Genomic DNA, 22,719 nt, shown 5'->3' on the forward strand with positions numbered 1-22,719 from the left:
CCTCGGCGGAATCGGTGAAAGGAATGGCACGCGTCCTACCCAAGGACGGTAAAGCCATGTCTTTGACATCTGGAAAATCGTTCGCTTTGGAAGCATTTGGTGAGCTGTTCAGAACTAGTGTTTTGAAATAGAAAGAGTGCTGAGCCGAGACGATGTTGGTGGATGTTGGAGGATGAATTCAGTAGCAATAAGGTGTGTGAAATGGAGGTTGTGGCTGCACGATCAGGCACCTGCCTCAAATCGATCAATGACAAAGGCATGCACCAAAGTCAAATGAAGGAAGCACCAGTAGCTTCAACTTAAGTGTGAGGGTATCGAGGGTATCAGAAGAATTGGACGATGGGACCATATGACGAAATAACCTAGTCATCTTGTGCTGACTTAGACTAGCACCTGGGCTACTTTATTTTGGCAGCCTAAGTCTTAGAGGACAACTTCTGATTCCCACCTTCCAAGTAAACACAACTCTTTACATATCGACGTCTTGTGCCTTCCTTTAGCTTCCCTCCCCAAGAAGCTCTCCACGGAAGTCAATACTGTATATTCTCTCATTCAAAGATCATATCCCTGGTGCGCAGGTCCGATTTATTTCCCGACCTCGCACATGATTCTTGCTTCACGAATAACTTTCCGGTCCATCTCCTCCACTGGCCGTTGTTGGCGTAGTACACTGCACACCCAACTCCCTCCCAGATTCGCCCAGACATTCCCCAAGGGATTTCTTTCGAATCGACTAAGCGGACATACTATATCAACACTAACAGATTGCAAGGTTAATGCAATGGATCGCCCTGCCAAGCGCCAGCGGACAAACGAACTTGGAACCGATGGACTTGAATCACTGCAACGCTCTATAAGCCCTCCTAAGAAGAGAGCTCGAAAACCAGTCGCGATACCATCTCCGTGGCAGTTGACATGGATTCAGGATCTTCCAGAAGGCGACAACAAGGATGCAGTGACCCTTAGGGACTTGTTAGGAGATCCCCTCATCTCAGAATGCTGGGAATTCAACTTTCTGCATGATATTCCCTTTCTGATGAATGCATTTGATCCTGATACCCGTCACCTTGTGGATGTTCACCTGGTTCATGGTTTCTGGAAACGTGAAGATGAGAACCGCATCGAATTGGAGGTAAGTCTGTTGTAGGGACAGCAGAGAACTATCAAAGCGTCTCAAGGCTCACAACATCCAATTTACTTACTGATTGGATATAGAATGCCGCTACGGAGTTCAAGAATGTCAACATTCACATTGCTCCTATGCCTGAGATGTTTGGAACCCACCATTCAAAGATGATGATCTTGTTTCGGCACGATGAAACAGCTCAGGTCATCATTCACACCGCCAACATGATCTCGAAAGATTGGACTAATATGACCAATGGTGTATGGAAATCGCCATTACTCCCAAAGATGCCAAATACACAGGGACCTGAGTCCTCTCCTGAAGACTATCCCGTTGGTAGTGGGGAACGCTTCAAGATCGATCTTTTAAACTACCTGAAGTCGTACGATAAGCGCAAGATTACCTGCAAACCTCTGAGCGACAAGCTCAAAGAATACGACTTCTCAGCTGTCAGGGCCGCACTCGTCGCAAGCGTGCCCGGTAGGCATGACGTGCAAGATATGTCGGAAACTTCATGGGGCTGGGCCGCTTTGAAAAGATGTTTGCAACATGTCCCATGCCAGCATGGTGATTCCAACATCGTCGCGCAGATATCTTCGATCGCCACACTAGGTGCAAAGGATGATTGGTTACAAAAGACTCTTTTCGATAATTTGAGTCGTTGTAAAAACACAGGACTCGGGCGGCCCAAATTCAAAGTTGTGTTCCCTACGGCAGATGAAATACGGCGGTCGCTTGATGGATACGCATCAGGTGGTTCCATACACACAAAGATTCAATCAGCGCAACAAGCTAAACAACTAGAATACCTCCGCCCAATCTTTCATCATTGGGCTAATGATTCGTCTAGTGGCGCAAGTAAGTTGGACTCATGTCTGTATAATGAGGCACTTCTAATAATTTACAGGCCTTCCTGAACATCCCATACTTGATAGCGGTCGCAAGAGGGCAGCGCCACACATCAAGACCTACATCCGATCAAATGAATCAACTATAGACTGGGGTCTCCTTACATCAGCCAACATATCAAAGCAGGCATGGGGCGAAGCAGCTCGACCAACAGGTGAGATGCGCATTGCATCATGGGAGGTCGGGGTATTGGTGTGGCCAGAATTACTAGAGCCAAACTCCGTCATGGTAGGCACTTACAGAACAGATGTGCCGGACGTCACACAAAGCGCAGGTGAAGATGAGGAGAGTCGACCCGTAGTTGGATTACGAATACCGTACAACACTCCGCTGCAACGCTACACAAGCAATGAGGTACCATGGGTCGCTTCAATGCCTCATACAGAACCTGACTGGGCGGGGCGGTCTTGGGAATAATGGACGGGATCATGACATTCGAAGTTATGATAGGGCTGTGGGCTTGTCCGGTAGCCGACCAATCGTTTGACACGAGATGTTTGTCTTGGGTCTAGCATTAAGAGCCTCATCCCTCTCTGGCCAAGCATCGTGAAGCGAACCACAAGTCTTTATTCAAGATCTCCACCCCCGCATCACATTAAGTGGCTGAGATGCACCACCTATCATGACTCTGTGAATCCAGGATTCAAAAGATTGCATGTCTTTGACCAGAACTGGTAAGACTCCACCTGGTAAGGGTCGGTAGCCTTTCCGGCATTCAAATGGCGCCTTTCGCCGCGACAAGGCGGGTCTTTGTTAACGCTAGCTTGAAAAGTGCAGTCAGGCGAAGACTCTTTTTAATCGGGTCTAGTGATTTGACTACAACTACTGTCCATACGTATATACCGAGTACAGCCTCCTCTCATCTTGTTTTGTTCCTTTCTCTCTCTCTTTTTGGTCCTTAATCTCTCCTCTTGCAACCTGCGCAATTGGTCTCAGTACATGCTGAGGGGAACAGCACAATTGAACTCATCTTGATTACCTTGTATCACTCAGCTTTTCATCACTCCATCAGTTGACTCAGTGGCGTTCCTTGTTGCACTCTGAACAAGACTTTTTTCCTGTGAACATTGCAGAAGTTTCTGAACTTGCGTCTATCTGAAAACCATCCCAGCTGAATTGACTGTGCAAGTTGATCATGGACCCAATAGGAAGGGGAGCTGGAGTTTCGCCATTTGGCACTCCGCGTGGTTCTGGGGCGCATCCTGCGTTATCGTCTTCATGGCGAGTAGGATCGCCTCTGGCCGAGGCTGCTTTGGCTGCCGACATTGCCGCATGCTCGGATGAGGAGTTTGAGGATAGTGCCATCGACGACGACGTCTCTGAAACTGATCTCCAAGGCGATCCCATCATGTATCGTCGCCCAAGTGGTGTTGCTTTTGGAGGATCGCGACCGATAATGAACCCTCAAATATATGATGAACCAGGCTTAACGGCTTTAGAGAGGAAACAGTCTCGTAACGCTGAGCGCAGTTTACTGCGAGACAACCACGTTCTTCCACCCAAGCACGGTCATCGCCGGCAAGATGGTTTCTTTACTCGTATCTACCAGCGTCTTTTTAGCACGAAAATACCGCAGGACGAGGAGCAGACGCCTACAGTCACAGTACAACCTCCTAGCGAAACGGCTCCTCTTTTGGGGCCGCGAGCTGATGCTGTTGCGCCAGAGCATCTCAACGAAACGTGGGAGCATGCAGTTGCTGAACATCGAATTAAGACAACTTGGCAACGAGAAGCAAAGACTATCGCAAGCTATTCTGCGCCTCTCATCGTTACTTTCCTCTTGCAATATTCGATTAACGTTACTAGCATCTTTGCTGTTGGCCGAATTGGCAAACTTGAACTCGGCGCTGTGTCATGTAAGTCTGTCGACAATCGGTAAAACGAAGATGAAAGCTAACTTGTGCAGTGGCCAATATGACTGCGGCTATTACTTGTCTGGCGCCTTTCCAGGGTCTCGCTACTTCTCTTGATACTCTGTGTGCACAGGCTTATGGATCTGGTCATAAACATCTTGTTGGACTGCAGTTTCAGCGAATGACTTGCTTCTTGTTCGTACTTGCTGTGCCAGTCGCTGTGTTTTATTGGTTCTCTGAAGGTGTCATCAGAGCACTCGTTCCAGAGCCCGAATCAGCTCGTCTCGCGGGCATGTACCTCCGAGTCATGATCTTCAGCATTCCAGGATTCATTCTCTTCGAAGGCGGCAAGCGATTCACCCAAGCCCAAGGCCTCTTCCGCGCCACGACCTATGTTCTCCTCATCGTTGCGCCCTTCAACGTCTTCCTAAGCTGGCTTTTGGTCTGGAAGTTGCAGTGGGGTTTCATCGGTGCTCCTGCGGCTGTAGCCATCAGCACCAACCTCCTCCCTATCTTCCTCTTCTTGTATGTTCGGTTCATCAATGGACGTCAATGCTGGGGCGGTTTTAGTCGACGAGCTTTCAGCAACTGGTGGATTATGATCCGACTTGCTCTGCCTGGAATGATCATGGTAGAGGCAGAATGGCTGGCTTTCGAGATCCTGACACTGATGGCAAGTCGATTCGGTCCTGAATATCTGGCTGCGCAGAGTGTGGTGACCACAATCACAACTCTATCATACGAGATCCCGTTCCCTATGTCTATCGCCGCTTCAACTCGAATCGCCAACTTGATTGGAGCTGGTCTTGTCGAACCGGCCAAGATGACTGGTATTGTGGTAAGTTTCTCCCTGAAAGAAAACATCCCGAATTATTTAACTGACACCCCTTAGGCTTTTGCTGCTGCCTGTCTTATCGGAATGTTCAATCTCACTCTTTACACCACTCTGCGCTACAAGGTCCCCCTATTGTTCACTCAGGACGAGGACGTTATTGAGCTTGTTGCTGCTGTCATGCCAATCGTCAGTGTGATGCAAGTCTTCGATGGCCTCGCTGCAGGAGCGCACGGTTTACTTCGAGGTATCGGCAAGCAATCAATTGGCGGCCCGGCCAATCTCATTGCATACTATGCTCTCTCACTTCCAGTCTCTCTTGCTTTGGCTTTCGGCCTTGACTGGAAGCTGAGCGGTTTGTGGCTTGGAGTTACGGTTGGAACTTTCAGGTAAGTTAAAATCGGTGTCATTATTTACGTCTTACTAATTATCATAGTGTTGCATCGATCGAGTATATATACCTACTCCGAACTGATTGGCATAAGGCTGCTGAGGAGGCAGCCATTCGAAATGCTGCTGGTTAGAGGTTATAAGTTGGTTTGCTCAATTCTCAACCGCGGTGCTTTCACGGAGGCAAGCAGTTGCTTTTGAGCTTGTGAAATCTTAATTTGGCTGGTGGAAAAGGAGAGACTGATGAGGATTTTGGATGTTAATGATGATGTTGGAAATATTTAATGCCTCTAGTAATCATATAACAAGCATTTGACACGGACTTTTTTTGCACAATGCATTTTACACTATGAGCCTCAACAAAAGAGCAACTTTGCCGTATCCGTGTAGAGTGATTACATCTTTCAAATAACCAAGTAAATAGACGGGTAGATCGTGCAAGGCTGCATATAAGGCTTATTCGAATCTATGGTATTATCTCAAGCATTCTCTGCTCACCCTCTTGCTCGTTTCATCCTGTATCATCCTCTTTTTACCGTTTCGCTGGGGCCTAAATAACTCCTTTTCCAAGTCTACACCGCTTGACGGTCTCAATGTAGACGAGAAACTATATAATGTCATAAAACTATCAAGCAGGCATGATTCTCTAGCCTAGCATAGAGTGCGTGCGAATCCCCTTAGGACCAAGTTCACTGTTCAGTCAACGTTAGTAATATTCTCACATCTGGGACAGCTGAGGACTTACTTGTAGTCTACTCTGCTCAAACTCATAAGCCGTTGGGCCTCAATGGTCTGGGCATCCATGTTGGAGTGTATGCAGAATGCAATACGCGCGGCGACCTGGGCGCCAAGGAACATGCTCTCCTCAAAGCCGTTCTTGGTCCACTCGCTCAGATATGTAGGCAGAGCAGCAGTCTTAATGCTTGTGGGAGTCTGGCTGTGGAAGTGGTGAGTGACGGTAGGTCCTCCGACCTCGGATCCGGCAGGCTGCGGCGTGCCGACCATGCCAGTGCCGGTGTTACCAGCAGCAGCGGCCGTGGTGGCGGCCTGGAGAAGAGGGTTCACGCCGCTTGAAGAAAGCTGGTGGGGCGCACCGGTGAAAGAGCCCGTGGGTGTCTGGGCGCCTGTGCCGGTGGGCGTGGCCATGTTGGAGGGCAACTCTGAGGTGAACATTGTTGCGGTGGAAGGGGAGACGAGATGGCGGGCGTTGAGAGTCTGAAGGATGTTCTCGCGGAGACCGCGCAGACGAGCACCGTTGCCGACAAAGACGAGGTTGTCCCAGCATTGGGGTCGCATGTACATGTCATCGATGCCCTGAACAGTGCGGTAGATGGTGTTAACAATGCGATCAATCTCCTGGCGTTGAGCAAAGGTGAAACGCTCAAGACCGACTTCGACATCTCGACGGATGCGCTTTGGTCGCTTCTCAGGTGTCTGGTTCTCAGTGGTGGGCTGGACCTCGGGCTTGGGCTCAGCTTCAGGCTTAGGCTCTATCGACTGCGCTGGCTCTTGAGCATCCGCTGGCTTAGGCTCTTCGGGCTTGGGTTCCTCTGTTGTGGGCGCAGCGGTGTTCTCTCCCTCTGCTTGGGGAGGTTGCGCGCCGTTGGTCTCGCCCTCAGGCTTGGGAGCTTCCGTTGTGCCATTGGTGGGGTTCGCTGTGGTCTCTTTCTCCTTTACCTCCGGAACAACCTCCTCCTGGATAATCTCCTCGTATGAAAAGCTGTTGTGGGTTCTCTTGGAGTTTGGTAGGCGGGCGGCCTTAGCTGCATTCTCAGCCTCCTTCTCACCCTTCTTCCTACCGGCCTTACCCTTCTCCTTTTCTTTCTCCTTCTTAGCAAGAAACTCCTTTGTCTGGCCGCTAGTAACGATGGCTGCTACATCTAGCACACCATCATCATCGGCGTTACCATTGCCTTCTTCGTCTCCGTTCTCTGTGGGTTTGGGCGCATCAGGGGCTTTTGAAGCGGCTTCTTCGCCAGCAGGGGCAGGAGCCGATTGAGCAGTTGGTGCACCTGCAGTGTTCTCCTTTGGAAGCTCCATCAACTTATCTTCAGCGCCGTTGTAAGGGAGGACCTCGCAAATGTTGCTCTTCTTCAACTGCTCAGCCATGTCGCGGTTGAAACCCTTGCCTTCTAACAACTTGAGCAAGCTTCGGGTGAAGACCTCGCCTCCACTGACTTCCTCCTCGGCCTCGGATGCACCGACATCCATATGGTTCACGACTCGTCCATCGTGGATTGCCGTAACATCGACCTTTTCATAACCAATATCCACTACAGTCATATTGGGCCACTTAAGGCCGTACTGTGTAGCAATTCCGCTGTGAATTATACATAGCGCAGGCGTTCTCGTGTTCTCGAAGACGTATCGGGCAATGGTCTCGCAGTCGGGTCGGGTCCATTGTGGTGAAGCCATGAGCATGATGGGAGTGTTATGATATGTAGTTGTAAGCAGACCATGGACATGATCGAGGAAAGCGAGGAGTGCGCTCATGTTGACAATGCGACCAGCTACAGGCGCGATTGGATTAGCATTTGTCGACACAAACTCATTGGCCATAGCTACCTTGAATGGGATACACAGCTCCCTCGTCCTCGTCAACATCCTCCAGCCACTCATCCTCCTCCACGCCATTAACAATAGTTGTGCGCTTGGTCTTGTAGTAAGGAGCCCACTGATCGCCCTCCTTGAACATCCTGGTGGGCATGCGCCGCGCAGGAGGAGTCAACTCACTGCAACCCAGCTGAGCCATGGTAGTTTGGCTGCCGGGGCAGATGATGAGGACCTGCTCCTCGCGCCATTTGCCCGCTGAGCTGGACATTGTGCGATTTCGAAGCTTCCTTGCGCTTTCGGGGCCGCTGTTGTTTTGTTGGTAGAGAAATTCGTATGGTAAAGGCGCTATAGGGCCGTTGTTGCGTCGCGATGGTGTAGGCGTTGGCGAGCCTTCTCGAGGTTTGCGCGCCCGTAGCTTGTATCGGGGCGTAGACGCGCCTGGTGTGGCTGGTGTTGCTGCAGCATCTGATGCGGATGGGGTGTGCACGTGACCTCCTCTTTGCTTTGGCTTCGTAGGGGTAACAGGCTTAGGGACGAGGGCCATCTTGAGGAAGTTCCAAATGTTACAAAAACTCTAACATAACAGAAAAGAAGCATAAGGTCTTTTTAGATATGGCAGGATCAAAATCTATGCTAATCGTTTGATTATAACTATGGGCGCAGGAAGCTTGGTTGCGAGCGATCTGGTGAACTGGCTGCCAGTCCATTGACAGTGCCAGCCAAAATCATACCAAATAGCATACATAAGCACTCAGTCACCTTTCAACATTGACATATGAACAAATACCAATCATTTATACAGAGAAACAATTGAATGATAGATCGCTTCTGTAGTGTATCTATTCAATGGCATTAAGAATAAGACTTTATCATAGTCTGGCCTCTACTAATAAACAGGAGGCCAGGACTTCCAAACAACAACTCCAGGTACAGAGATCACTTGCTCGTTTGTCAAGGATCCTTTTTATCCATATGTCCGAACTTTGCCTTGCCTTGTCCCCTTTCATCTCGTCTCATCTCATCCGGTAAATCCACAGTACTCATTCCCTCCACATCAGTTTGGACCTCGAGCCGGTATCAGCTCTTCGCTGCTCGAGAAAGACCGAAAAGAAAAAAAAGTGGTCATGACCATCCCAGAGAACGCCGTCCAGAAGTCAAGAAGTGACTCCTAGTGCACAAAAACCCATCATAACGTACATTTTCACCAAAAGTATGGACAAGAATGCGCAAAAACCTCCCCAAAAAAGAACCCCGTCGCGTGATTACCCATGAATAACTTCAGGTCGTGCGCCGTATCCCAGCTTACTCTGTAAAATCATCGTTCGTCCTCAATTATACAACCGTGATAGTGTTGGGGGTTGTCTCTTTTGATGCCGCCTTCTCTAGCTCTTCGTGCTTCTCGTTCATCTCAGTTGGCTCAACTTCTTTCGTTGGCTTTCTGGGGGTCTCGTCTTCAGTCATGTCGTCCATGACAGAAAAAGGTCGATCGGATGTGGGTGTTGTCAGCGTTGTGCCGTCGACACTCCATCGATCTTCTGTCCTTCCAGTGAACACAGATGAAGTGTGCTTCTTGTCGGGAGTGCTGGGGCTTTCGGGGCGCTCCTCTTGATGAATTCGAGGGGATGTTTGAGTATCCTTCGATTCAACCTTGGGCTCGCTCACAAGCGCCTTCTCTTCTGGCTTCTCAGCCTTTGCAGACTCAGACTCAGACTCCTTGGAGTGAGGAGCCTCGGTCTTGCCACCATCGACCTTGATCTCCTCAGCTTGGAAGAACTCAACATCAGAGTCCGATGACTTATCATCATCAGACTTGACTTCAATGGTGGCCTTCTCAACCTTGAACTCCTTAGGCTTGAGGTAAGGTGAGGACTCAGACTGGGTATGCTCCTCCTCTGATAGAAGATCGTCTTCAGCAAAGGTCTCCTTGCGCAAAGGGCTTCGAAGACTAGAGACATCGCCCATCTCGCTCTTACTGGATCGCGATGCCCTGCCAGGGTTCCTCATGGGCAGAGGAGGGGGAATCCTCTTGGGGATGGTGACCATGTTACCCTTGGCGTGGATCATGCGGGAAGCAACAGCCTGGGTCCTTGCCGGCTGCACTGCAGCAACCTCAAACACGACGGGTTCCTCCTCGTCCTCCTCCTCGGCATCACTTTCTGAGTCGTCCTCGTCGTCGGCGTTTCGGCTGCTCTTGTCATCCTTGTCGCTATCATAATTGCTCGAGGCCTTGTCAGTGTCATCCCTGGGCTCGACTTTGAGGGTGTCGGGTTCCACGGCCGTTGTGCTGCTGTGGCTGGTCGTACTAAGAGGACTATGGGCTCCACTCAAATGTCTTATGGGGGTCAGATCGACCTTTGTGTAATCAACCTCCTCCTCTTCCTCCGTGACTTCGGGAATTTGCAAACGGGTATTCCTGTCATGGCCATCTTCACTCTGACCTGGGCTGGGCGATGTCTCGGGTGTTGTGCCTACATCGGTCTGTGTTCCAGCATCTGTCATTTGACTCTTGACTGTTCTCGAAGACATATAACTGTTGCGATTACTCTTTGAGACAAATGTATCCATACTTTGTCTCTGGAATTTGGAGAAGGCTGGGCTTGAAGGCGCGGGGTTGAAGTCGAATGAGTTACTCGTAGGTCGCAATCGTGATCCCGCTTCCCTGATTTCCAAACCAGCCATCTCGAGGGCCAAAACGCCAAACGGGTCCGGGTCGTCCATGTTAGGAATTCCAAAAGCCGTTCGGGGCGAGGCGGGCGTCGAAGATTTAGGCGTCGCTATCATCGCATCTCCTGGCGCACATTCCGCAGCAATCTTGTTAATTACAGAGGCATCGTAGTCTGTCCTACCCTCAGCTAACTTAATGACCTCTGAAAGTGGCCCAACCTCTTCCACCTCGCGGGCAACATTGCCAGCCAGAATGTCCATTTGGGTGACTTGGCTGTTGTAGAAGCGCTCGTTCTCGTTTCCTCGCTCGGTTAGGATACAGCCATTCAAGTTGACGACCTGAGCCTGACCCCGCGATTTCAAGTATGTCAAAACGGTGTTACCCATGTCCTGCCACTTGATGTGCGACTCATCTGAATCTAGAGAAACCAGGGGACCGCTGGCTAGACCGACATCTTCGCCGAGTGTGACACGAGGTTTCGTGATTGACTCAAGAGCAGCAAGGTTGTTGACAACAAGGACACAGTCGTAAACATCGACACCTATTATGAAGCTGAGAGTGGGCGTATGTAGCATAATTCCAGATGGGGGTGACCAGGTGCCGTCAGACTTTCGAGCGATGAGAATACCGGACCCGCCGGAGCCTGTCATGTACAGACCGCTGCGCATGCAGGTGAAGATGGCAATTCCGGCAGCATTCTGAATAACGCGCTTAGGGATTTTCTTGGTGACTCGTTTTGGTGATCGCGGTTCGCTTATTGTTGATTCTGAGTCCTCTTCCTCGATTTCAGGAACGAGATAGCCATCGGCTAGAATTATACGTTAGCAAAAAAATGAGGCTTACGGGAAAAGTGAGACAAGCATACTGGAAAATGACTTGAGGATGCGGGCAGCCTTCTCGCATTCGAGATCGAGCGTCGCGGGCCAGAAAGCTTCCCTTTGGACTCGGCCATTTGCATTGGCTGCAGCAGTGTTTATCCTTGATAATGAATTGGTGTTTGCGACTGATATAGAGGCGCTGGAACGATTTGAGGACCAACCAAACAAGCCTGATCTTGTACTGGAGGACCTCTTGTCCCACGAAGGGAGAAAGGCAGAGACTCGCTGCATGGCGGGCCTTCTTGCCTCTCCGTCGCCGCCGTCTTGGCCAGGCGGAGGGACGACAGAGAGGATCGGAATTGAGGGCGCGCTACTGGTATTGGTATTGGTACTGGTAGAGATGCTTGTAGTGGCGGAGCGGAAGTGAACGGTCCTCTTGGAACCGGATTTTGGAGTCGATACAGATACAGATACAGGTAGAGGAGTAGCGAATGTTGGTGTCGATCTCGAAGTTGGTGAGGTGGTAGACGAGGAAGGAGACGAGACCGGGGTGTTGGTAGCGGTGGTAGTAGGCGATCCGTAGGAAGTTGGAGAGGTAGTAGCGATGGAAGACGAGCAAGATTCAGAAGCGGAAGAAGAGACGGAAGAGACAGAATTGGAGTCGGAAAGAGGAACGACAGTGACGACTGGTTTGTTCAGAGCCGACTTGTAGGCGACAATCGAAGCGTGGGAGGGCGCAGAGTTGGTTTTGGCGTGTTGATGAAGGTGTTGATTCCGAAAGTAGTGTCCGTGGCCCTGGGACGGTGCCTGAACAAGAGTCTGGGCATGGGCTTGGACTTGGGCCTGTCCTTGGGTTTGGGCTTGGCCTTGTCCTTGAGAGTGGGTGTATGATTGTCCTTGAATTTGGCCGCTTGGGCCTTGACCTGGTGCCGTAGCAGCGCCAGCAGCGGTACAAGGCGCTGAAGGGGTCCCCTGGAAACAAATTGAGGTGGTTAGCCTAGCCTGGGTTTTGGGAAGTGAGGTGACCTGTCAGCGCGGGCGGGTGGGTGACGTGGGCCTCTGAGTCTAAGCCATTGGGAAGAGACAGAGACTACGGACAAAAAAGAACAAGGACAAGGAGAAAAGCAAGGATACGAAGAGGATTTTTGGATGGGATGATCCGCTTTGAACAAGCCTCCCCCAGGTCGAAGATGAGACTGAGATCAAGAGGGTGAGATTTGATTCCAGGACAGGGTTGGTTGTCAGATTGAGGAGTAATAGAAAGTAAGATCATGAGTACTGTGACTGTACGTGACTGTACAAGGCAATTGTGTTTGTCGTAGTACTGTACTGTAACGCCTCTCTTGTTTTTGGTGACATGATAATTATTATTGGGCCTCGAATTGAGTTCTCTTTTTTCAGTCTTTCGCTTCAGGGGGCGTTCGGTTCTGATGACGGCACCAACCGTCAGGGAACTAGAACTAGACTAAAACTAAACTTAAGCCCAGTCTAGCCAAAAGTCCAGTCCCCAAAACAATGGCAGCTTTGCCAGTTACAGTTTACGGTGCGTAACTGAGTAAGGCAAGGCAAAGAGGCTACAGTGCAGACAGTAGAGAGGGGGGGTCGGGAAGCGAGGCGAGTGGGTGAAAGAAAGAGCAAAAGCACATGTAATTAATTAAGAAGAAATACTCACCAGATTGGAGGAAGTGTTTGTTGAAGCTGTTCTTGCAGAGCCCCATCGTCCAAAGCTCCAACCGCTTCCACTGCCATTGCTTCGTCCATTGCCCTTCATAGTATCCTTCTTATTGCCTCCTCCGATACTGCTGATACTCAGCTTCTTCTTTCGCGCCGTCATGAGGGGTTATCGTATCGTATAGGTTCGTTGGTTGGCACTAAAACAAGGCACTGCAGCAATATCAATCAGCCCTGTACATGCATTGCATTACATCTGCATATTGGTGTGTATGTCTGTGTAATGACCAAAAGCCAGCATAGTCAGCTCGTCCCAAAGCAGCATGCAGTTCAATCGAATCGACAAGGGTCCGATATGCATCTTCATTGCTCACGGAGGTTGGGATAGTGATGGGATGGTTGCAAGAGCCACTTGACTCTAACAATATCACATCGTCAAAGCCATTGAAACCCAAAATGAGATGCTGAGAAAATAGAAGAACCTAAAAGAAAAAAGGAGTCGTACCTGCTTAAGCAACGTTGTTCTGGTGCTCCCAGCGCCTCCTCTCATCGTCTGCCAGTAGAGTATTGGTATAGCATAGGTCCGAACACGCTTGAGTAAATCACAAAACGCAAAATCAAAGACAAAGAAAAAAAAAAAAAGGTATATGATGAAAGATCGAGATCTTGACGCAAAGATGTTACTCTTTGTATGAGCAAAAGGGGGAGGAAAAGAGAGAAAAGAGAATGACAATGGTTGAATACTGAACCCTCAGAACTTCAAAATAAGGGAGACAAAAATCTACAAAAGAAGAGAAGTGAAAGTCAAGAGGGAGGGAAAGGGACTTGAAGGGTTTCTGTTGCTTATCCATTCCGTAGAGACATATACACCCCCTCGTTCTATAATATGAATGTGTATGGTTTCACCCTTCCTTCAACTCATCAAGATGGACATTGTTGCGAGATCAGGCAAATTCCCATACCATCATCACTCACTCACTCTGCTTTCGCCTCTCTCTGCCTCGTCATGTTTTGTCTCGTCTCTCGTCTCTATAAACCACGCGACCCCTGCCCCCAGGCAAACCAATCCTACGGCACAGTTGTTGATGTTTGGTGATTGGTATATCTTGTGATATTCTCTATGTAACTACATTCCTAATGTCTCAGTGACGTTCCTCGGTTAGAAGAGAATAGTGTATATGTCCGACAGTACTGTATGTAGGTTGCAACCATCACATATCAGACACAGTCAATTGATTAGCGACTAGCTAACTAACAAGAGACTAAACTAGAGCGAAAAGAAACGACTCCAAAAAGAAAGGAAAAGGAAAAAGCTCAAACCTCTTAGTACCGTTGAACCGTCTTCCGTACCTGACTCAGGAATGTACAGAAAGTGTCTTTTACTGTACTACCAGAAGTCAATTAAACCCACTCGGGAATCTAGTCTAGGCTCATCTCATCTCATCTCATGCTGGACGTTGATCTCGAAAAGATTGCAACTTTGACTTACTGAATCGAGTCAAATAAAATGGCCCTTATGATGATCAACCAGACTGGCGACGCATGGCAAAAGCGGGTCGATTTTAGTTGGATAAGAAAATAATTAATTAAAAAAAGGGATCCATTAACAATCCAACGGTCTTGTTCTATCGGGATGTCACTCTTTCGATCCGTGTCGTCTAGTTACTATACTGAGAGATGTACAAGCATATCCTTGGCCCAACATTCCACAGGATATAAAGCATCTATCTTGTCTAATTCACCCAGTCAAGACACGTACAATGTAGCTAAATTTGTGCAATGTAATGTCCGAATATCCATTGCGAGCATATCTTGATAGATTAAATGAAGCGGATCAAACTAACATCGTCCATGTGTGGATAGCATAGAGAAAGAGAAATGCAGGGGTTTATTACTTTCAAGATCAGAAAAAGAAACTTCCATCCAGTGAATCTATAGGTCTTGTATCTTGTCAGGGATCCCTTGGTGACATCTCTATCCAGTGGCGTCTTTGTCTTTCTATCTGCTTACTTTTTTATACTGACAACCGGTTTTACTGGTGGTGGTTTAATTAAACAAGCAATTCATTTACAGTTTGACCTTTCCTTTCTTTGTTTCTTTTGCTTCAAGACGTCATGAAAGCTCTGAAGGAGTCACTGCAGGTAAACGCTCTATGCTAGACATGCATATAATTTCTTTTTAACACATGAGGCATCTATCGTCTGCGGGACAAGGCTTGCTAGTAAAGAATTAATTAATTAATTAACCCAACGGACTCATTTATCTCGTGCATAACCGTTTCGTTACAAGGCCAATTATTCTACTGACATACATACTGTTCCTATTTTCATACTGCGGATCAAAAGCTATGTCCTCGTCTTTGCTCAAAGCACGTACTCGGAACATCCGTCTGAAACGAAGGGGCCTTTTTGACATTTTTTCCAAGGGTTCACCAAGCTTTTTCCCTCCTCTTTGAAGATAATAGTCTCAAAGCCTCATGCAAGCCTTGTGCTTAACCACGTGTAACCAAACCAAAGCTCGCCTTGCCTCGCTTCGCCTCGCATTAGATCTTTTCAACTCACTTTGCCTCTTGTCTCCCTGAAGATCTGGCCCATTCCAGTGTTGCCTCCAAGGGGAATGTTTCTGAAACAAGGCTTGCAGTTGTGCGTCTGAGCAACTTTAACGTTGCACGCGCACTCCTCGGCTGTTTTTAATTCTTTTCTTTTCTGCTGCGCATATTTTTCTTTTGTTTTTCTTTCGAAATAAGAAACGATATATGAGTTATTGGGCTCAGCAAATCAAGATACTGGAAGCCTATGCCGCGGATGTTACCCGTATTGTCTTGAGACAAGTTCAATGTTTGAGACAGAAACTGATAAAAAGCAAATAATGGACTGTCCAATACGGGGTCTTGTTTCCCTCCCTTCTTTGCTTTGCCACTGTAAACTCCCAAACAGAGACAAGCTCTTTTAAACGACTATCCTTGGCTCTCTCCATTGTCTCGGGGATTGTTGTACCCTTGGATTTAGCGGCTTGGGTGGTGTCATCATGTGTTACTCTGTAATGTGATTCCTCTTAAAGTACAAGAATTAAGATTGCGATTGATCGACGTGATTACGGATTTTATGATATTGGCAGTCGTAGGCTTTCTGATTCTTGTACCATGCTACAGCCCACAGGGGTGTATTTTCACAACGGGAATACTTCAACTTAACTATGGCCAGCGGTTCGCCACTTGTGTATTGACTTACCACTGGGCAAGATAGAGACCAATAAGAAGGTCTTGATACAGCGGAATATACGTGCGGAATAGCGGAAACTGTGAAAATAACCCCTTGTGGGCTGCAGTATGTTTTCTTCGGACAAATACCGCGGTTTCGTATCTCCATGTTTACCTTGACTGAAGCTGCTGGTTTTTGGAAACGAAACAAGTTAACGGAGTCACCATACCGTGCCATGTTCCAGTAGAGAGTTTCAAACCAGATATTCTACGATATCTAAAACCAGACAGTTGTGGCTTGTCCTTTTGATTCACTGCCGAACATCGAATCACCGATAGTCTAGACGAAACAATTAGGAAGTCGTGTATAAGAACTATGTGAGTTTGAGCCAGAGCACCAGAATCATATGGTACCGGTTCAAAGCAGTCTTAACCAGCCTTCCAAGAAAAGAAGTTAGATCGATTTTGTTACAAACATTTGTTCAGAGCATCCTAAGTTATGCCAACTCTCGCATACTGCATATGACACCCATAGTCATGACTAGTTGACACAAGCATTCGATGTTCAGAAGCTTGCAAACAACGGGCCCATGGTAGCATCGTACTATAACAGAAAGATTCCTTCCATGGATCATAGTGTCTCGCGATATTGACAATATGGCTAAAATATTCGCTTCACCAACCAAAGACATCATTGCCTTTTCCATGTGACTGATAGTCTCATGACACACGTCTGCAAAGTTGATGACAAGATGAATCAGATTGTCAGAAGACCAATGATACAAGCCACGATATTGGTACACAGAGCAACAGGTAGAAGTCTGGGTATATGGGATATGCGGGAAGAGATATGTTCAGGTCGATTGAAGTCCTTCCTACCATCTGGGTACCTCAAGCACCAGGTGGATATAACCGGATGTATCAATTGCACTCTTCAGCAGCTGTCCAGTTGCTAGAGGAGAACAAACAGCTCGTCTTGAGTAAATCGTTAATTAGTTTAATAACTACAAAATGGCTATTGTAATCGCACACTATCTGCCTGCAGCTTAGATACATATGCGTGCTCCATATCAACACAACTGTGTGAGAGAATAACTTCAAAGAAACTCCATAAGCCTTATCCCGTACCAATTACTCCAATAGCCCTATTACCTCTTCAAATTTCAAATACTCCATGTGGGTTTAGGATACTCCCCTCCCTTCAAGATATACTTCTCAAGAGGCTGACTCATCTCTCCCCAAATCCTCACAAACTCCTTCGCCCATGTCATATCCTCCCGCCAAAACAACTGATGCCAGCCCACATTGTCACTGAACTTACCATTGATCTCTATCTCCTCCAGCACCGTCAGCCTGTTTCTCATGAGCTGGAACATCATATCCCAGTCAAGCTCGGCCGCGCTGAAGGGATCGCACCAGCCGTATAGACTCGTCATTTTGACAAACTTGAGCGTAGGCCCATGGTTCTTGATCAGGTTGGCGAAGTTGACAAAGTTGAAGTGCAGGCAGGATAGGTCGAGCTTTTCGAGACGTTCGAGACGCTTGGTGATGAAGAAGTCCAGGTCTGAGGCGGGAATATCGGATGGCCAGGTGTGGACTTGAAGGTCTCGCAGGTTGGGTAGGAATGATATGAAGGTATCGAGACGCTTCGGCCAGAAGTATTCCACCTCGTAGTTCACCATCAAATGCAGCTGCGTTACCGATCCCAAGACCGTGGCGATGTTGGATTCCAGACCAGCTGGAATATTGACCTCCGTATGCATAAAAGGCTGGATCGTCAAACTCTTCATGGGATTATTTCGCTCAAGTAGAGCTGCAAGAACGGCCTGCTGGGTGTCGTATATTTCATTTCCGGCTAGTTCTATCGAATTCTCGTAGCTGAAAGCGTCCTCAATATCACGGTGCCCTTTCCACGGACATTCGCACCATGTTAGACAAACCGTATCGAGGTTGGGTAATCGTTTAATTGCCGGAATGACCAGATCAAGTGGTAATTCGACATCATCGAGGCAGAGATCCTGTGTCTCGAGATATGGCGCCCATTTAGCCTCACGCTCCACGGGATCCTTGATCCACAACATGCCTTCTTCAACCTCATCCTCGCCGATGCGTGCCATGTTGAACGTGACTGAGCGAATGCGCCTTGCGCAGCTCGGTTCAAGAGACAGATCATGTAGGCGTAGACCATCGGGCCTCCAAGGCATGCCATCGAAATGGGCCAATGCGAGCAGTGGTTTCGTACATTCTGCAATCAGACGACAGCATAGTCTAAAGTTTTCAAAGTCATCTCTGGATAAATTGTCGGCAATCTTGTCGATAAGCTCGACGGGAAGCTGGATAAGGCGGGGCTGAGATGATGACGCTGATGCTCCATTGTCGGTGGTTGTCATGTTTATGGTTGGTCCGTAGACTAAGACGAAGCTTTTGGTCTTTGTCGCAATTTTTGATACTAGATTTTCCTTCTCTTGATGGTATCTCTCATAGCTGATGTTCTCGATAACATTGGAGGATAGGTAAGTTATTGAGAAGAGAGCTGAGTTCCATGCCTGAAGCTTGAATCCCCCAAGTCAAGACCCGCTACTACCACGCCCCAAGGTAAGCCTATCACGCGCCTTTCTGCTTCTGCCTCAATCCCGAGTTAGAAGCAAAACCTCACTTTGATCAATTTTCATCCATCCCATCTTATCCGCCGAGTCTTGCTCTGCTTTACTCTGATCCACATCTTCAGGATCACAAGTAAGTGATTCATGTAGCAAATTCATTTTTGACTTCCAACCTCTAACGTCAGTCTATAGGACAATCTGGCAAGGCTATGTAGACGACCTGTTCTGTCAACTCACTCACTCACACATCAAACATCATGCTCAAGTATGTTGCTAATCCTTTCCCCCGATATCGCTTAGGGATACTTACGCACTTTCAGGGCTTACAAGAATCTCTCCTCCAAAACCCGCCTTGCTGTCGGTGTCGCAGTCATCGCATGGGGTGCTGGAGGACTCATGTTGACTGATCCACTCGAGAAGTCCCTCGGTTTGACTCCTACTGAGGAAGACAAGGCCGAATTGGACAAGTACACACCAAAGATCATCACTGTTGAGAAGGATGAGAAAGAGGGCAAATAATATATAGCAAGTCAACAAACGAATACATCTACGTCTATGCACGGTTACAAGAAAATTACTACATGTTGAGTTGCATTATAACTCTCACATATCACACATATACACTTCACAAGAGGCGGCACAAATAATTATAGGCAAACATCATTAACCTGCTCCAAGCCATCAAGTCATGATAGTCTACCGGGTGACCTTCACCCGGTTAGACTTCCCTCTCTATCTTGATCAAAGTCTAATATGCAGTTACAACTCCGCTTCCCGTCTAATTTTCGACAAATGCATTGCACAACAGTGCCGACCATGGATGCGTGAGGTCAACCAGGTCTACCCTGAGATGACCATCACATCGGTGAAACCCAGTGACCCAGGAAACAAAGAAAACAAAGAACATAAATCAGAATGCAACGCAACGCCTCCAGATGCAGCCCCACCCCGAAAGTGCTTTTTTGGTTGTGTAATGTAAAGAAAATCATACTGCCGTCCCTGTACCAAGTTCCGTCTTGACAGACGCAGTGCCAGCGTCTTCCACCACCTGTGGAAGAGGTTTGAAAAGTTTTGCCATCTCTAACGTGAGATCCATAGCTCCATACTGTTCGTCGATTTCTCCGACTGATCCTAATTCTTCTCCTCTGCTCGCGCCATCGTTCATCACCCATGCTTTGACTGACTTCAATAATTGAATGATTTGCACAAAGCGCGCATCAGAAGCCAACCGGAAGTCAGACGTCTGTGTGTGCTTCAGCAAGTAGTGGGAAAGCCAGTAGAAATGAATGGCATCTCTCGAGAACCCGTGTCGTCGTGGATTACTGGATCCTGTCACAACCGGTGGGAATTGATTGGCCATGTCCGCATCCCAGTTGCTCTTGAATTTGCTCAAAGCGATGACAAGTGCCTGCAGGCTCTGTGGGTCCACGTTGGCTGCCGCCCCCTCAACTGGAGTACCCCGTCCGCTATTGCCGCCGGCTGGGGTCATCCAATCATTAGGAGGAGGTGTGCCAAATTTGGACAATTGAGCCGCATGCCCGTCGATCTGGGCCCGCCGAATCAGAGCTAAGATACCGTGGATAAGAACAAACTTTCCATAAAGGTTCGTGCTTCCAGGTTGGATCTGATAAGATGGGTGCAGAAGAGCCTTGAGAGCCCAGTCCATCTCTGGTTGCTTTGCTCGTTGAGTGCCGTATGGATTCTTTTGCGAAGCAACGTCGGGCCCGTGAAGACCAAGTGCGGCAGCACAGTCCTCAGCCTTATCGGCATCCCAGGCCACGTCGTCGCAAGGCAAAGGTAGGTGGATTTCCATGACATCAAACAAAGGTTGAGAGTTGAAGTAAAGTCCCATCGCCACGTCCATCAAAAAGACGCCGAACATCAAGCGATTCCTGCGCTCCTGGTCAATCCAGCTGTCCCAGTTCCACTGCTGAATGTCAAATGAATTGCGGTCAAAGTTTATTTGATGCAAGTGAGACATGTTGGCAGGGTCAGAAGATGACCGGAAGAGACCCAGCCGACGAGCGTTACTCGCCAGAGCAGGATAGATTTGTCGTGCACGCTCTCTCTGCTGCGGGTTTCCGTTCCAAAGCAATAAAACACATGTTAACAAGACAGCCTGCAATTCTTCAATGTCAGCCCGAGACGCGTGTCCCGGTTGGTTTGTCTGTAGTTCAGCATTAGACATCATCTTGCAGTCGCGTTGGAGGGCGACGACGAGAAAATCCATCATTTCGCGAACATTAGACGAGGTGACATTGTCTGAGTAACAGGCGCCTATACAACACATGCCTGCTAGTAAGCCAGTATATGCCTCCATAACCTTGAAGGTGGAGACGTGAATGAAGGGCATATGGATGTGAAAATGAGTGTACTTGTCCAAGAAGTCTTTGACGTTGTCGGGTGAGAAATAGAGGTTCATGCCTGCGCTCGAGGGATCGATGGCTTGATTAGGAGGATAGAAGAAATTAAGGATCTGATCAGAAAGTAGGTTGTATGGAGTTTGGTGAGAATGCATTCCCAAGTTCGACAAAAGGGTATCGCTGGCGCTATCGCCTGTCGTTCCGGGCCCGGAATTAGGTTCGGTTTTGATTCCGATCTGCGTCTGTCCAAGATTAGGATTGAAAGAGTTGTTGTTGTAGGTTTGATGCGCACCAGCCTGGAACATCTGAGACCAATCAAGGCCCGATGGAGGGTTTGTGTTTGAGCCACCGTACATGGGCATTCCGTTCTGAGCGGGAGGCATGCTGTAGCCAGTCATCTGCTGCTGGTTCATGTTGGGGTCAGCACCGTAGGGCTGAGAAGCACCCATGACCTGACCGTTCATGTTCCGTCTGTCAGCGTTGTTACCGTTGTCGAGACGGCCGAGCGAGCTGGATCGAGAGAGTTGGCTCTGATCCTGGGCCATGTTGTTCATGCCGTCGTTGACTGGAACCATGCCAAAGGGGTGGACCATGTTGTCACCAGGGAGGTTGCTCAAGCCATTGAGATGGTTGAGATCACCCTCGTGAGCAAGACCGGCGGCCTTCTGAGCCTGTTGGTTCTTCTTGACGTGAGCCTGAGGATGCGACAAGTGACTCGCTCCAGTGGGGTTGCCACGGCGGATAGAGCACTTTTGGAAGTGACGCTTCAGGATATCACTTCGAGAGAAGGTGTCGCGGCAGAGAACGCACATGTATGGGCGATCACCGGTGTCTAAAGAATCATTGTCAGTAACCACTGTCACGTCAAACAAGTCGTTCTACTCACGTCGCAGGAGATGGCGCTTGAGATGCTTAGCATGGAGGTATGTCTTTGTGCAGTGAGGGCAAGGGAATTTGCCATCAGCGTCCTTCACGGGAATCACAGTGTTCTTGGTGCCAGTGCCGGCAGCTGGGGCAGCGGGTCGGCCAGGAGCACTGGGCAGGATACCGCGTCGTCCCTGGGAGCCAACAACGTGAGTAGGAGGCTCGCCCTCAGGCATAACCGACTGAGGCTGCATAAGAGAAGCAGGACCGTAAGGAGAAGAAACACCAGGTTGAGACATGATGCCACCAGGAGGCATAGGGCGCAACACAGGAGGACCGCGACCACCAGCAGGGGCGGGCGCAATGGGCTGAGGGTGAGAAGCAGCAGTGGTCGCCTGGGGCATCATGGCAGAAGTGCCATAGCCCTGAGGAGGAGGGTATTGGTTCGGCGCCATTGAGTAGATACCACCTCGGTTCTGAGGCTGAGAGGTCTGCTGCTGCTGGTAGCTAGGCATGTTGGAGGCCGACCCAGGCGTGTTGGGAGTGCCTGGGGTTCGCGGCGTGTGAGGGTGGCTTCCGTACATGTTCTGCATCGTGGCAGATGTGGGAGGAGGCTGCAGCGGAGGCAGAGTTTGAGGGAGCGGCGAGCCGGTTTGCAGCTGGTTGGGAGAGATCGCGGTAGGTGAAGGATAAGTCTGACCAGAAGAAGTCGTGTTTATACCATTGGAGGGGTAGTGAGGACCGTCCATGCTACTCTTGTTGAACGCGAAGCTCGTGACAATCGACGTGGTGTTGAAGATACCGCGACGCAAAAAATATGCCCGGGGTATAATGGACCTGGTCGGTGGATGACAAGTCCAAGTCGAGGGAGGA

At 48.8% G+C, this 22,719-nt stretch overlaps 6 protein-coding genes across 6 annotated transcripts; 2 read left to right on the forward strand and 4 right to left on the reverse strand.

The window, feature by feature from the left end:
• Positions 1 to 781: 781 nt before the first annotated feature.
• On the forward strand, positions 782 to 5,244 carry FIESC28_06362 (uncharacterized protein; the record flags this gene model as incomplete). Its single annotated transcript, XM_031160506.1, has 7 exons — positions 782 to 1,132; positions 1,216 to 1,984; positions 2,034 to 2,389; positions 3,165 to 3,891; positions 3,942 to 4,726; positions 4,781 to 5,109; positions 5,157 to 5,244. The coding sequence occupies 7 exons, from the start codon at positions 782 to 784 to the stop codon at positions 5,242 to 5,244; spliced, it is 3,405 nt and encodes a 1,134-aa protein (XP_031015552.1).
• Positions 5,245 to 5,756: 512 nt separating this feature from the next.
• On the reverse strand, positions 5,757 to 8,207 carry FIESC28_06363 (uncharacterized protein; the record flags this gene model as incomplete). The annotated part of the gene is made up of 3 exons (XM_031160507.1): positions 5,757 to 5,802; positions 5,856 to 7,620; positions 7,676 to 8,207. The coding sequence occupies 3 exons, from the start codon at positions 8,205 to 8,207 to the stop codon at positions 5,757 to 5,759; spliced, it is 2,343 nt and encodes a 780-aa protein (XP_031015553.1).
• Positions 8,208 to 8,995: 788 nt separating this feature from the next.
• On the reverse strand, positions 8,996 to 12,980 carry FIESC28_06364 (uncharacterized protein; the record flags this gene model as incomplete). Its single annotated transcript, XM_031160508.1, has 3 exons — positions 8,996 to 11,136; positions 11,194 to 12,118; positions 12,819 to 12,980. 3 exons carry the CDS (start codon positions 12,978 to 12,980, stop codon positions 8,996 to 8,998), a joined length of 3,228 nt encoding a protein of 1,075 aa, XP_031015554.1.
• A 4,199-nt stretch (positions 12,981 to 17,179) lies between these two features.
• FIESC28_06365 (uncharacterized protein) lies at positions 17,180 to 18,406 on the reverse strand (the record flags this gene model as incomplete). The annotated part of the gene is made up of 1 exon (XM_031160509.1): positions 17,180 to 18,406. One exon carries the CDS (start codon positions 18,404 to 18,406, stop codon positions 17,180 to 17,182), a length of 1,227 nt encoding a protein of 408 aa, XP_031015555.1.
• A 470-nt stretch (positions 18,407 to 18,876) lies between these two features.
• Positions 18,877 to 19,138, forward strand: FIESC28_06366 (uncharacterized protein; the record flags this gene model as incomplete). Its single annotated transcript, XM_031160510.1, has 2 exons — positions 18,877 to 18,884; positions 18,940 to 19,138. The coding sequence occupies 2 exons, from the start codon at positions 18,877 to 18,879 to the stop codon at positions 19,136 to 19,138; spliced, it is 207 nt and encodes a 68-aa protein (XP_031015556.1).
• A 466-nt stretch (positions 19,139 to 19,604) lies between these two features.
• Positions 19,605 to 22,439, reverse strand: FIESC28_06367 (uncharacterized protein; the record flags this gene model as incomplete). The annotated part of the gene is made up of 2 exons (XM_031160511.1): positions 19,605 to 21,814; positions 21,869 to 22,439. The coding sequence occupies 2 exons, from the start codon at positions 22,437 to 22,439 to the stop codon at positions 19,605 to 19,607; spliced, it is 2,781 nt and encodes a 926-aa protein (XP_031015557.1).
• Between the last annotated feature and the right edge of the window lie 280 nt (positions 22,440 to 22,719).

Source organism: Fusarium coffeatum, assembly GCF_003316985.1.
Source record: "Fusarium coffeatum strain FIESC_28 chromosome Unknown BRIP53273_contig_136, whole genome shotgun sequence".
NCBI lineage: Eukaryota > Fungi > Ascomycota > Sordariomycetes > Hypocreales > Nectriaceae > Fusarium > Fusarium coffeatum.